Source organism: Doryrhamphus excisus, linkage group LG12 (genome assembly GCF_037039965.1).
Source record: "Doryrhamphus excisus strain RoL-2023G ecotype Guam linkage group LG12, RoL_Dexc_Guam_v1.1, whole genome shotgun sequence".
Taxonomy (NCBI): Eukaryota; Metazoa; Chordata; class Actinopteri; order Syngnathiformes; family Syngnathidae; genus Doryrhamphus; species Doryrhamphus excisus.
Genome location: NC_136368.1, coordinates 18,810,001 through 18,824,085, shown reverse-complemented (window position 1 = coordinate 18,824,085; position 14,085 = coordinate 18,810,001). Strand labels below are relative to the sequence as shown.

Below are 14,085 nucleotides of genomic sequence, written 5' to 3'. Positions count from 1 at the left end.
CATCTCTGCTCCCTACAGTTCTGCTTCTTGTCTCTAGACCAAACAACATGGCTGGCCTCACCACAGTTTTGTTTACCTTTCATTTTAGCTGAAACAAACAAAAACAAACAAATGTAAAATAACTCACTTTTTCGCTTCAGTCCCTGTGACATGGAAAACGGCTTCATTTCGCAAATATGACTGTGATTTATGACATCATTGCACGTGCTCTCTGTCCACTCTGAAGCCTTCAATTCTCACAGATGACCGCATTGTTATTGTGCATACGCCCGTTCTCCAGTAACATTCTTTGTTGACTGCCATGAAATGTGATGCTATACTTCTACATTAACGGTATGTATAATACTAATAAATGGCTTAGGGTGCAATTTTAATAAAAAAAAGTCATCAGATTACTTTTTAAACCATGGTATTTCATCAGTCATAATGTGGTTATGATTATGGTTTCATTTCTTTTGAAGCCGCACACTGTTTACATTGAAGTGCATCATGTTACAATCCATTATTCCACATGTCCGAAAAATTATTTAATCCTACCTTCTCTCTGTTTCACATCAATTGCTAATAATACATTTGTTTACTTCTGACATGCACTAATTTACTGTTTATACAGTGAAGAAAATAAGTATTTGAACACCCTGCTATTTTGCTATTTCTCCCACTTAGAAATCATGGAGGGGTCTGAAATTTTCATCGTAGGTGCATGTCCACTGTGAGAGAGATAAACTAAAAAGAAAAATCCAGAAATCACAATGCATGATTTTTTAACAATTTATTTGTGTGATACAGCTGCAAATAAGTATTTGAACACCTGAGAAAATGAATGTTAATATTTGGTACAGTAGCCTTTGTTTGCTATTACAGAGGTCAAACGTTTCCTGTAGTTTTTCACCAGGTTTGCACACACTGCAGGAGGGATCTTGGCCCACTCCTCCACACAGATCTTCTCTAGATCAGTCAGGTTTCTGGGCTGTCGCTGAGAAACACGGAGTTTGAGCTCCCTCCAAAGATTTTCGATTGGGTTCAGGTCTGGAGACTGGCTGGGCCATGCTAGAACCTTGATATGCTTCTTACGGAGCCACTCCTTGGTTTTCCTGGCTGTGTGCTTCGGGTCGTTGTCGTGTTGGAAGACCCAGCCACGACCCATCTTCAATGCTCTGACAGAGGGAAGGAGGTTGTTCCCCAAAATCTCACAATACACGGCCCCAGTCATCCTCTCTTTAATGCAGTGCACTCGTCCTGTCCCATGTGCAGAAAAACACCCCCAAAGCATGATGCTACCACCCCCATGCTTCACAGTAGGGATGGTGTTCTTCGGATTGTACTCTTCATTCTTCTTCCTCCAAACACGCTTATTGGAATTATGACCAAAAAGTTCTATTTTGGTCTCATCTGACCATAAAACTTTCTCCCATGACTCCTCTGTATCATCCAAATGGTCATATGCAAACTTAAGACGGGCCTTGACATGTGCTGGTTTAAGCAGGGGAACCTTTCGTGCCATGCATGATTTCACATCATGACGTCTTAGTGTATTACCTACAGTAACCTTGGAAACGGTGGTCCCAGCTCTTTTCAGGTCATTGACCAAGTCCTGTCGTGTAGTTCTGGGCTGATTCCTCACCTTTCTTAGAATCATTGAGACCCCACGAGGTGATATCTTGCATGGGGCTCCACTCCGATTGAGATTGACCGTCATGTTTAGCTTCTTCCATTTTCTAATGATAGCTCCAACAGTGGACCTTTTTTCACCAAGCTGCTTGGTAATTGCTCCGTAGCCCTTTCCAGCCTTGTGGAGGTGTACAATTTTGTCTCTGGTGTCTTTGGACAGCTCTTTGGTCTTCGCCATGTTACAAGTTAAAGTCTTACTGATTGTATGGGGTGGACAGGTGTCTTTATGCAGCTAACGACCTCAAACAGGTGCATCTGATTCAGGATGATACATGGAGTGCAGGTGGACTTCTAATGGGCAGACTAACAGGTCTTTCAGGGTCAGAATTCTAGATGATACACAGGTGTTCAAATACTTATTTGCAGCTGTATCACACAAATAAATTGTTAAAAAATCATGCATTGTGATTTCTGGATTTTTCTTTTTAGTTTATCTCTCTCACAGTGGACATGCACCTACGATGAAAATTTCAGACCCCTCCATGATTTCTAAGTGGGAGAAATAGCAAAATAGCAGGGTGTTCAAATACTTATTTTCTTCACTGTATCAGGGGTCTCAAACTCAATTTACTTGGGGGCCACTGGAACTAGGGTCTGGGCAAGGCTGGGTTGCATCAGGTTTTTTAAAAAAAAACCCAAAAAACGCATTTATTAAAAACAGAAAAATTAATAAACTTTGATTTGGTTCTGATTTTCTACAATAAAAGCTCTGATAAAACATTCCACTGTTCTAAAAATATCTTAATTTTTATTTTTGTACACAAAATAAGATGAAAAATAAATAACCATATCAAGAATAAAGAAAATCAATCAGTAATAAATAAATATAATAATAAAACGGCAAATAATAAAAACTTAAGAGACCACATATAGTTGGTGGGTGGACAAATTATTTTTTTCAGATTAAAATTAACAGTATTAACAGTTATTTAACCTTTAACATGAACATTAATCAAACGTAATGATTTTTTCTACAATGCTATCCTGTCATGTATCATGTAGCTATTGCCATCGGTGCTCCAAGTACCGTATTATAAGTCGCACTTTTTTTCATAGGTTGGCTGTTCCTGTGACTTATACCCCAGAGCGACTTATAAATGAAAAAACTGTTTATGTTACATAAACACTGGACACCTTTTCTGTTCATGTTTATTTTTTGTGTAGCTGAATAAGCATTGTGTTAGCATGTGTTAGCATATGTTCTTTATTATTTTATTGTTAGAACTTGCCTTCCAAGAGGACGTAATGTCTGTTTTGGTCAAGTAGTTTGGAAAATAAATTACCCACAAAAAATGCGACTTATACTCCAATTGTGTTTTTTTGGCCTTGTGCGACTTTTACTCCGAAGCGACTTATAGTCCAGAAAATACGATACTTTGTTCTTGTCATCCCTGAAGAATCGTGTCTAAATCCCGATACACAATCAGCTGGACTAAGCAGATCATTACAACAGTTAGATACCAATTGTGATGACTCTGCAGTCAGTCAGTCTTGGTCTAAATCCTTAAGTCTATTCCCTACTGGGATGCAATCGAATGTGCCAATGGAGCCGGCGGTAATGCATTAGGAAAAACCACAACCTATTTTCCCACAGCCGCATTGTCCATCAGTATTGATCGGATCCATCAAGTGGGCGACAAATCTTCTTATTGTCCATTAGACCGCTGGTCTGTTTTGATTGACAACTGTGTTGAATCGTGTATGTAAAGAAGTGGCCTTTGTTTGAATGTCTGCCATGCATGTTTGTGACTTTGAGTTTACATTGTTTAAATTGTCCGGGGGACCAGAACATATATTTAACACACACACACACACACACACTATTTTATGCTTATAATTTTCCTTGAATTATTTGTCTGATTTTATCGTATGTCCTTTTTTTCCGACTTGCAAGTCATGTTGCCAGTTTGTATGTTAAAAGTTCTTTCATTCATTCATATAGACAAACAACCATTCACACTCACATTCATACCTATGGATAATTTGGAGTCACTAATTAACCTAGCATGTTTTTGGAATGTGGGAGAAAACTCACACATGCACGGAGAGAACATGCAAACTCCACACAGAGAGGGTGGAATTGAACCCTGGTCTCCTGGCTGTGATGTCTGCGCGCTAACCACTCAACCGCCGTGCAGCCCGTAAATGTATTGTCCATTCATTCATTCATTTTTTTAACGCTTATCCTCACTAGGGTCGCGGATGTGCTGGAGCCTATCCCAGCTGTCTTCGGGCGAGAGGCGGGGTACACCCTGGACTGGTGGCCAGCCAATCACAGGGCACATATAGACAAACAACCATTCACACTCACATTCATACCTATGGATAATTTGGAGTCGCTAATTAACCTAGCATGTTTTTGGAATGAGGGAGGAAACCGGAGTACCCGGAGAAAACCCACGCATGCACGGGGGAGAACATGCAAACTCCACACAGAGATGGGTGGAATTGAACTCGGGGTGGTGAAAAGTTGAAATACTTAAAAAGCAACTAGCGGGCCGGATTGAAACGCTTTGTGGGCCACATGTGGCTCTCGTGCCGTAGTTTGCCCACCCTTGTCTTAAGGTTTGTTTTCAAGCGCCTTCTTCAAACACATATCCCCCATCTTATATTCTCATGATGTTCTTATGTTCTTCCAGGTGATCAACCTGCAGAAGTCAGAGCTAAGCCGGGACTCGGCGTACCCAATGCACCCCAGCAGCATCCACGGAGTGGAGGACATGTCCACACTGGCAGAGTTGCATGAAGCTGCCATCATGCACAACCTCTTTCTGCGCTACCAGAGAGACAACATCTATGTAAGGCACCTTGTTGGAACATGTATACGGCTGCATTCCCACTTTGTTGAACAGTCTTTGAACGCACCGTAGATTGTGCAAACTTTCACCAATGCTGCACACACTCAAAAAATAAATCTTTATTCTCAACAAAAAAAAAAATAAACGCAACAGTTTCCATTAGTCTTTCTTAGTTGCACAAATTAGCTTTTCGTCTTCACTCAAAACTTATTTTAAGTAATGTTTACTGAATAATTGTTGTCATGGGGACAAGTTTTTAAGTTTATAACTCAAAGAAATATGTTAAGTCAACTGACTTAATCATTTAATTCAAAGTAGTTTCATTTGTTGTCTACTTAATTATAATAACAATGCACACAGCTTTTTAAGTAGCAGTAACTTATTATATATACTATATATATATATATATATATATATATGTGTGTGTGTGTGTATTATGTTAACAAGCTAATTATATTAAGTCATGGCAACTTTAATTTTGTTTTAAGCTTACCAACAATAAAATTTGAGTGGATATGACATTCTAAATTAAGTTCATGTAATAGCCAACATTATTATTTGAACATAACTTAAAAAATAAAGTTAGCAACTTAGAAAGTTTATCTAAATCAATTAATTACATTTTTGACATTGCATTTAGGGCGGCACGGCGGTCTAGTGGTTAGCGTGCAGACCTCACAGCGAGGAGACCAGGGTTCAATTCCACCCTCGACCAACATTCATTCATTCATTTTCTACCGCTTTTCCTCACGAGGGTCGCGGGGGTGCTGGAGCCTATACCAGCTGTCTTCAGGCGAGAGGCGGGGTACACTCTGGACTGGTGGCCAGCCAATCACAGGGCACATATAGACAAACAACCATTCACACTCACATTCATACCTATGGACAATTTGGAGTGGCTAATTAACCTAGCATGTTTTTGGAATGTGGGAGGAAACCGGAGTACCCGGAGAAAACCCACGCATGCACGGGGAGAACATGCAAACTCCACACAGAGATGGCCGAGGGGTGGAATTGAACCCTGGTCTCCTAGCTGTAAGGTCAACAGATACTCTGAATTACTTTTTAGAGTGCAGATAGAAACAACCACAATAATAAATGCAACATCCTGATGCATTTGTACCTCTCCAAACTCACTATTATAATATTATGAATTATGTATTCTTTCATCATTCACCCCCCACTCAGACCAACATTGGTTCCATCCTGGCAGCCGTAAATCCTTACAAGCAGATCAAGGGCCTTTACGACGGAACCTCGGTGGATTTATACAGCAAACACCAGATGGGGGAGCTGCCTCCTCATATATTTGCCATTGCCAACGAGTGTTACCGCTGCCTGTGGAAGAGACACGATAGCCAGTGTGTTCTCATCAGGTAAAGATGAATATGTATTCATTAAGTACAATACTTAAGTACAATAGTCTGACTTTGAATGTTTGTCAGTGGAGAAAGTGGTGCCGGGAAAACGGAGAGCACCAAGCTGCTGCTCAAGTTCCTTTCAGTGATGAGTCAGAACTCTGCAGGCGCACCCCCATCAGAACGAACCACCAGAGTGGAGCAGGCCCTCATCCAGAGCAGGTTGAAACCATTCTGTGGATTATATATATATATATATATATGAAAATGTAAAATGTGTAGTGTTAATGGAGTCATTTGTTTGTGTGATTTGTCCCCAGTCCGATCATGGAGGCATTTGGGAATGCAAAGACGGTGTACAACAACAACTCCAGTCGTTTCGGGAAGTTCATCCAGCTCCACTTCTCCCAGAATGGAAACATCCAAGGAGGCTGCATCATTGATTGTATCCTTTAGCAGTGTTGCGTTACTGGATACGTAAATATACCGTAACTGCTCTTAGAGCGGGAGGCACGGCGGTCTAGTGGTTAGCGCACACACCAAGGTTCAATTCCACCCTCGGCCATCTCTGTGTGGAGTTTGCATGTTCTCCCCGTGCATGCGTGGGTTTTCTCCGGGTACTCCGGTTTCCTCCCACATTCCAAAAACATGCTAGGTTAATTAGCGACTCCAAATTGTCCATAGGTATGAATGTGAGTGTGAATGGTTGTTTGTCTATATGTGCCCTGTGATTGGCTGGCCACCAGTCCAGGGTGTACCCCGCCTCTCGTCTTAAGACAGCTGGGATAGGCTCCAGCACATCCATGACCCTAGTGAGGATAAGCGGTAGAAAATGAATGAATGAATGAATAAATGGACAATACATTTACGGGCTGCACGGCGGTTGAGTGGTTAGCGCACAGACATCACAGCCAGGAGACCAGGGTTCAATTCCACCCTCTCTGTGTGGCGTTTGCATGTTCTGGGTTGCATGTTCTAGGTTAATTGGTGACTCCAAATTGTCCATATGAATGTGAGTGTGAATGGTTGTTTGTCTATATGTGCCCTGTGATTGGCTGGCCACCAGTCCAGGGTGTACCCCGCCTCTCGCCCGAAGACAGCTGGGATCGGCTCCAGCACCACCCGCAACCCTCGTAAGAAAAAAGCGGTAGAAAATGAATGAATGAATGAATGAATGCTCTTATAGCGGGCGGCACGGTGGTCTAGTGGTTAGCGCGCAGACCTCACAGCTAAGAGACCAGGGTTCAATTCCACCCTGTGTGGAGTTTGCATGTTCTCCCCGTGCATGTGTGGGTTTGACTCCGGTTTCTTCCCACATTCCAAAAACATGCTACGTTAATTAGCGACTCCAAATTGTCCATAGGTATGAATGTGAGTGTGAATGGTTGTTTGTCTATATGTGCCCTGTGATTGGCTGGCCACCAGTCCAGGGTGTACCCCCGAGTTCACTATGGAATAGTGGTTGCTGGCCATTTCTGGGATGGTTCACCAGTGTTCCATTTTTTGACCACTTGTGCTCTCACTATGGTTTGCTGGAGTCCCACAATTTTAGAAATGGCTACAAATGGCCAACTCCAGTTGTAGGATGAACCACCTATAAATGTACCTAATTTACCTTATTACAGAAGACACATATTTGTGTTATTCCTCTTGACTTTCAGCCATCAGATTTGCTTGAAAAGGTAGGTAAGGTTGTGTTCCTCCAGCACTTAGCAAAAAGTCAACAGCAAACATCTGTTGATTAATCTGAAGCTTGCGTTTCGATTAATCGAGTAATGAGTTAGGCCCCAGACGGATCAAATCCATATGAACCAAACACAAACAGTGATTGGTTGGGTCCGCCACACCAACTTGCAACTCTCTCTCACGCCAACTAACCTCATGTTCTCCTTCACTACGTCCATAAACCTCCTCTTTGGTCTTCCTCGACGCCTCCTACCTGGCAACATCCTTCTACCAATATATTCACTATGTCTCCTCTGGACATGTCCCAACCATCTCAGTGTGGCCTCTCTGACTTTATCTCCAAGGCCTCTAACATGTAATGTCCCTCTGATGGATTCGGTCCTGATCCTATCCATCATGGTCACTCCCAATGAGAACCTCAGCATCCTCATGTATGCTACCTGCTACACTGTCTCCAGACCAAACAACATGGCTGGCCTCACCACAGTTTTGTATAACTTTCCTTTCATTTTAGCTGAAACTCTTCTCTCACACGCCTGGCTTTTCACCTCTAATCCGATAAATAAAATACTGCATTTTCTTGCACTTTATCCTCTCCATACTCTGTCCCCTCAAGAACCGTGTGGTACGACAAAATCCAGGAGAAAGGAACTACCACATCTTCTACGTGTTGTTAGCAGGGGCCGACAAAGACCACAGAGGTCGGTATCGTGTTTTTACAAATCAGAACGAATTTCTGAAAAAGCCCTGCTTTGAATAACAATTCAAGATCAGTCGATTGTCTGTCTTTACTGTAGATATGTATTTACTGTCCGAGGGTCCTGAGTCTTATCACTACCTGAGCCAGTCAGGCTGCATGCAGGACAGCAGCCTGGATGACAAGCAGCTTTTTAACAGTGTCATGGTAAGCAAGCAGCAGGGATACACGTTTTCACTCACTAGGGGGCGCTATAAGGCTATGCAAGTACTGGGACAAGAGGAGTTGCCCATAACATCTTGGAAATAACAAAGGCTTTTAATGCACAACATTAGGCACATGCAATACAAAAAATGATATGTAAATGTTACACTTGGGGGGGAAAAGTGGGCTAATAAATTGACAATAAAAGCACAAATACTGCGGATTTCAGAAAACAACACATGGAATATTACAGCACTGTACAAGAAGCAATGAAGTCTGTAAAATTAAATAATTAAAACTATAATGATGAAAATGGTAATATTAATGATGATTATAATAATGGTGATAACATCATCATAATTATAATAATAATTAGTCCATAATGATAATAATAATAATGATGATGATAATTATTATTATTATTATCATCATCATATTATCATATATTATAATAATAAAATAATAATAATTATTATTATTATTATACATTGTACATTGTACATAATAATAATTATATAGTATAATAATAATAATTAAAATAATAATAATAATATAATAATCATAATAATCATAATATATTATACATTGTACATAATAATAATTATAATAATAAGTATAATAATAATAAAATAATAATATTAATGATTATTATTATTATGATTATGAATAATTATTATTAATTATTATTAATAATAAAATAATAAAATAATAATAATAATTATTATTATTATGTCATAAGAATTATTTCATAATAATAACAATGATAATGGTAATAATGCTAAAGATTATAACAATAATGATAATAATGATAATGATAGTAACAATAACAATATTACAATGATAATAATAAGAGGGGAAAACGACAGTGGCATGAATATGATTATATCTTGCAAAAAGGGGTAGGCATTTATAAGCTTTTGCTTCAGCTTACTCCTTTTGGGCTTGTGATCAGATAGTTGAATACAAATGTAAATAATGGAAAGTTACATTTTGATTGATGTAAGAAATACACTGTAATGTTTCATATATTTGCCCAAATAAAAATAAAAAAATAAACAATAATGATTTGATGTTTAATGTAAATTTCCTTTAGGATGACTAAAGTATCTCTTTTTCTAGCTATCTGTCTATGGATTAAGAAGTATGCTTTTTCACACATGTTGGCTGAGGTGATAATGTACAGTTTAGAAACATATACAGTATTCCAATATACATAAAGTATTGTTTTCCAGTGCAAAGTCACCAACAATGGTATTTCCTTGTGATGCAGTCGGCCCTGCAAGTGATGGAGTTCAGCGACGAGGAGATCAGAGACGTGTTCAAGTTATTGTCTGCCGTACTTCAGATGGGAAACATTGAATTTATGACTGCTGGTGGAGCTCAGATCACATCCAAAGGGGGTAAGAGAGCAACTGGGATTTGTCCAGTCAGTATTCACCAGATTTGTAATTCATTTTCATTGAATATCCCAAGGGAAGCTATATAGATAATGTATATATTTACATACGTATATATGTCTGACTAATAGACAAAGATTCAATTCAAGACTGAATTGCATTAGTTTGGGGGGAACTGCTTAGCTTATTATACAATGTATCGATTGTTTTTTTCTTTTGAAAGAGACGGAAATATTCCTTGTGCCTCTGAGTTTGATTGACATCGAAAGTCCTGAACAGGCTGAAACATGAGCGTCATTCTCTTTTGTTCACTCTGACCTCTTTTCTAAAGTTATAACCATCGCTGCTTAATAGAGGTTACTTACCTGTTGGCAAGCGCAATAAATAAACATAACCGCAGCCTTTTTTCATATATTAAAAAATATTTTTTATTATTATTTATTATTATAATAATTGTAATATAATTTATAATTATATATATAATTATTATAATATTAAAAAATATATAATAAATATATAATAATAATTTAATAAATAACAATAATAAATAACAATAATAAATAAAATATAAATAATAATTAAAATAATAATAAATAATATAAAAATGATAATGATCTGACTTGTACTTTCCAAAAAACTTTGATGCAAAAGTAAATTTCTGCTACCGTTCATGACTTTTCTCTACGTGCACTTCCAATAGAGAGATTTCAGCAAATAAAAACAAAACATTTTTTGTATTGAAATGTGCAGACAGGCTTTCAGATATAAATCTTATAACCTACTGTTTTTTTGCCATATTTTGCATAAATGTCCTATTTTGATCCAATACTATATTTCGGAAACTATAGCCAGTCTGCACTTCTGACTTTTTCTTTATTAGCGACTTAAACCGAGAAAAATGTCACTACTTTTGTTCCAGGAGCATTTTGCTTGTAGACTAGTTTATTTCATCTTACTTATTTTTACATTTTTGCAATGTTGTTCTTCTTTTGCCGTAAATTTGAGCCTCAATTGCATGGTTTCATGTTTTCTAATTGTGTTGTAATAAGGAGACTGAGAATTAATGACCCCGGCTTGTTATGGTATTGTTTGGAAATCAACTGATTTTTGAGTATTTTTCAGAGATTGTTATTGAAGAGCATGTTTGTTTTTTTCAGTGGTCAGCAACGTCAGTGAGCTGCTAGGCCTGGACTCCTTTCAGCTGTCTGAGGTGTTGACCCAGCGCTCCATGATCCTCAGAGGAGAGGAGATCTGCTCGCCGCTCACCGTCGAGCAGGTAACAACACATCCAGCTCGCCTCCGCTAACCACTTGTGCTATCCCGCCCATCCTTCACGTATTCTGTTTGGACTGTACACATCTTCCAGTTGATCCTTTTTGTCACCTTTTAACCAGATGCCAGCACATCACAACACCCCCACAACCCCCGCCCCCCTCCTCTCCGGTGACACTCACCCCTCTCACACACATACACATGCCCCCCTCCACATGGCTTGCGTGACTCCCGGCCATTTCCTGCTTTTTGTCTGCCAGATTCCCGGCACAATGAAGCCATGGCGATAGTGATCTGAGTCAGAAGCACAATGGAGCTCATGATTGTGGTGTGGGGGGGTTGGGGGGGGGGTGAAGTTGGAGACTTCTACTCCGGTGGCACACACTGTAATAAGTCGCTCACAGCATGAATGCCATTATACGACCATGCACCAGTTCATGATTAATAATGGCACGTCTTCATATGCGTGTTATTCTTTTAGGAATACAGCACAACATTAAAGGTCAGACACAGTCAGTTCCTGGACAACATCGGAATTTTCCCACAGGGAATAGTTGGAATAGAAATATAGTCTGTTCCAGGGTCAAACAGTTGCCATTATTAACTGATACACAATTACAGTAATCTATCGTACAGCAGCTCAGAACGACATCGTACACTACAGTATGTCACTACAGTAACATTACTGACACCTAGTGGCTTTTGTAAAATACTACATATTAATGGGATTTGAATATGCCTTCTGAATGCCTTATATTTGTATTTTTGTTCATTTGTTGATGTTTATGCTTCAAAATGGTTCATTTAGGTTAAGAATATGTAAACTTTGGTTAAATATGTATATATATATTTTTTTTTACGAATGATCATATTTAACTACAAAACTGCCACAATTAATAATTAATTTGTTATAAAAAATGGTGAGAGTGGCGAGCGACTACTGTACTTCAAATGTTACAAAAATAATGACAAGACATAAAACAACTGATCAGGTTGCGGCTAGCTAGCTAACTAGCTAGCAGTTAGCATTAGCAACTAACGTTAGCAGTTAACCAGACGTCTTGGTCTTCACTGCTTCTTGGTGTTTCTTTAGTTATCCAAAATGCTGTAATTTTAGTTTTATTTTATTTATTTTTATTTATTTTTATTTATTTTTATTTATTTACATTTATTAAAATTTATTAAAATTTATTAAAATTTATTAAAATTTATTTAAATTTATTTTATTTACCCAAGAGGACCTGGCATTCATTAGATTGTCGGATTGTCAGATTGGCGATCATCAGCTGTCTTTGGGCGAGAGGCGGGGTACAACACCCTGGACTGGTGGCCAGCCAATCACAGGGCACATATAGACAAACAACCATTCACACTCACATTCATACCTATGGACCATTTGGAGTCGCTAATTAACCTAGCATGTTTTTGGGTATTTATGGTAATTATCAGAGTAAAATGTTTTTATTCTCGTTTTGGTTTTTCAAGCCACACAAAGTATTTGAAGTACTATTTGTGGTACACAACATATTCCGTCTGGCAGGATGACGCTTCAATGCTACTATGTAGAGGCATTTTTCAGTACAGTTTTGTTTGAATTCCAAATTTTATGACCTTTCGGGCCCTTTGAGACGTTGAGGTTTTGGAAGAACTTTCTGACTCAACACCGAGCTGAAACCGTCAACCCTCCTCTGTCTCCGAGATCCCAGTAAACATGTCAAATGACCCCTTCAGGAACACCAACGAGCCACAAGAAAGCATTCATTCCGTGGACAAAGACGTGCAGTGCAGTCACCCGAACGCAGCTTGTTCTGTCTGCCCTTTGAAGCAGATCCTCGCTAAATAGAAGACAGCATTATTCCAGACATGGAAGAAAGCCTTCTTCTTACAGTAACCAGGGGGGGTCACTCAACCTACGACCACTCGGAGTGGACACCCAACCTCCCACCATGTCTTCTCCAACCCTACACACCAGACCCTGCTTCTTATTCACTCATTTGAGACAAACAGTCTTTCTTTTCTTCTCGCTCCTGGAGCCACCAGCTTTCTTCTCACATGCAGGAGAAGCTTCCCGAGTATGATGGATACCCAGGAAGCCATGTTGCTATTCACATTTATATACACAAACATGCCTGTGTGCACCTTTGGCATTTTTGTAGAATATTAGATGAAGCAATTCCCCCCCCGTGACACACACTTACCCTCACTCTAATGTCAATCCGAGGACGGATTGTCAAGTGTTAATGCGTGAGATGGTAACCGTGGTAACGTTGCAGCTGTCATTGCGCATTGCAGGCCGTGGACTCGCGGGACTCGGTCGCAATGGCGCTTTATTCCCAGTGTTTCTCCTGGATCATAATGAGGATCAACCAGAAGATTAAAGGCAAAGACAACTTCAAGTCCATCGGCATCCTGGACATCTTTGGCTTTGAGAACTTTGAGGTGAATTTAAACATTACGCTAATCAGCGTATTATTTGTTCTCTCATAATTAAGATTTACACAACGCAGAGAAAAACAAAAGCATATTTATTATGACAATTATGAAGCCAAAGAACCAGATTTGGCAGCTGAAGACCAGATTGGCCAGACGCCCGCCCCCTACCACCACCCAAAACACATTACACCGGACCCTTATGCTTGGCCCCGCAGGTGGTGGTTCTACAGGGTGAGCTGGGTCTGGCCAGATCCCACGAGTGCATTTAAAATTTAAAATTTAAAATTTAAAATTTAAAATTTAAAATTTAAAATTTAAAATTTAAAATTTAAAATTTAAAATTTAAAATTTAAAATTTAAAATTTAAATTTAAAATTTAAAATTTAAAATTTAAAATTTAAAATTTAAAATTTAAAATTTAAAATTTAAATATTTAAAATTTTAAAAACAAATGTAACAGTTACTGATTGTAAAAGTACCAGATGGAGTGGTAGAATTTAAAATTTAAAAAATTTTTTTAATTTTTAATTTTTAATTTTTAATTTTTAATTTTTAATTTTTAATTTTTA

General features: G+C 38.7%; 1 protein-coding gene across 1 annotated transcript in view; it reads left to right on the top strand.

Annotated features, from left to right (window-relative positions):
- myo10l3 (myosin X, like 3) overlaps positions 1–14,085 on the top strand; it is an 80,549-nt gene that overhangs the window by 26,262 nt on the left and 40,202 nt on the right. The window contains exons 3-12 of the mRNA XM_058081747.2: positions 4,311–4,469; positions 5,658–5,845; positions 5,915–6,049; positions 6,148–6,272; positions 7,496–7,509; positions 8,130–8,214; positions 8,311–8,417; positions 9,685–9,814; positions 10,969–11,087; positions 13,376–13,522. Of these exons, the coding sequence (XP_057937730.2) occupies positions 4,311–4,469; positions 5,658–5,845; positions 5,915–6,049; positions 6,148–6,272; positions 7,496–7,509; positions 8,130–8,214; positions 8,311–8,417; positions 9,685–9,814; positions 10,969–11,087; positions 13,376–13,522 (1,209 nt within the window). The remainder of the gene's footprint in view (positions 1–4,310; positions 4,470–5,657; positions 5,846–5,914; positions 6,050–6,147; positions 6,273–7,495; positions 7,510–8,129; positions 8,215–8,310; positions 8,418–9,684; positions 9,815–10,968; positions 11,088–13,375; positions 13,523–14,085) is intronic.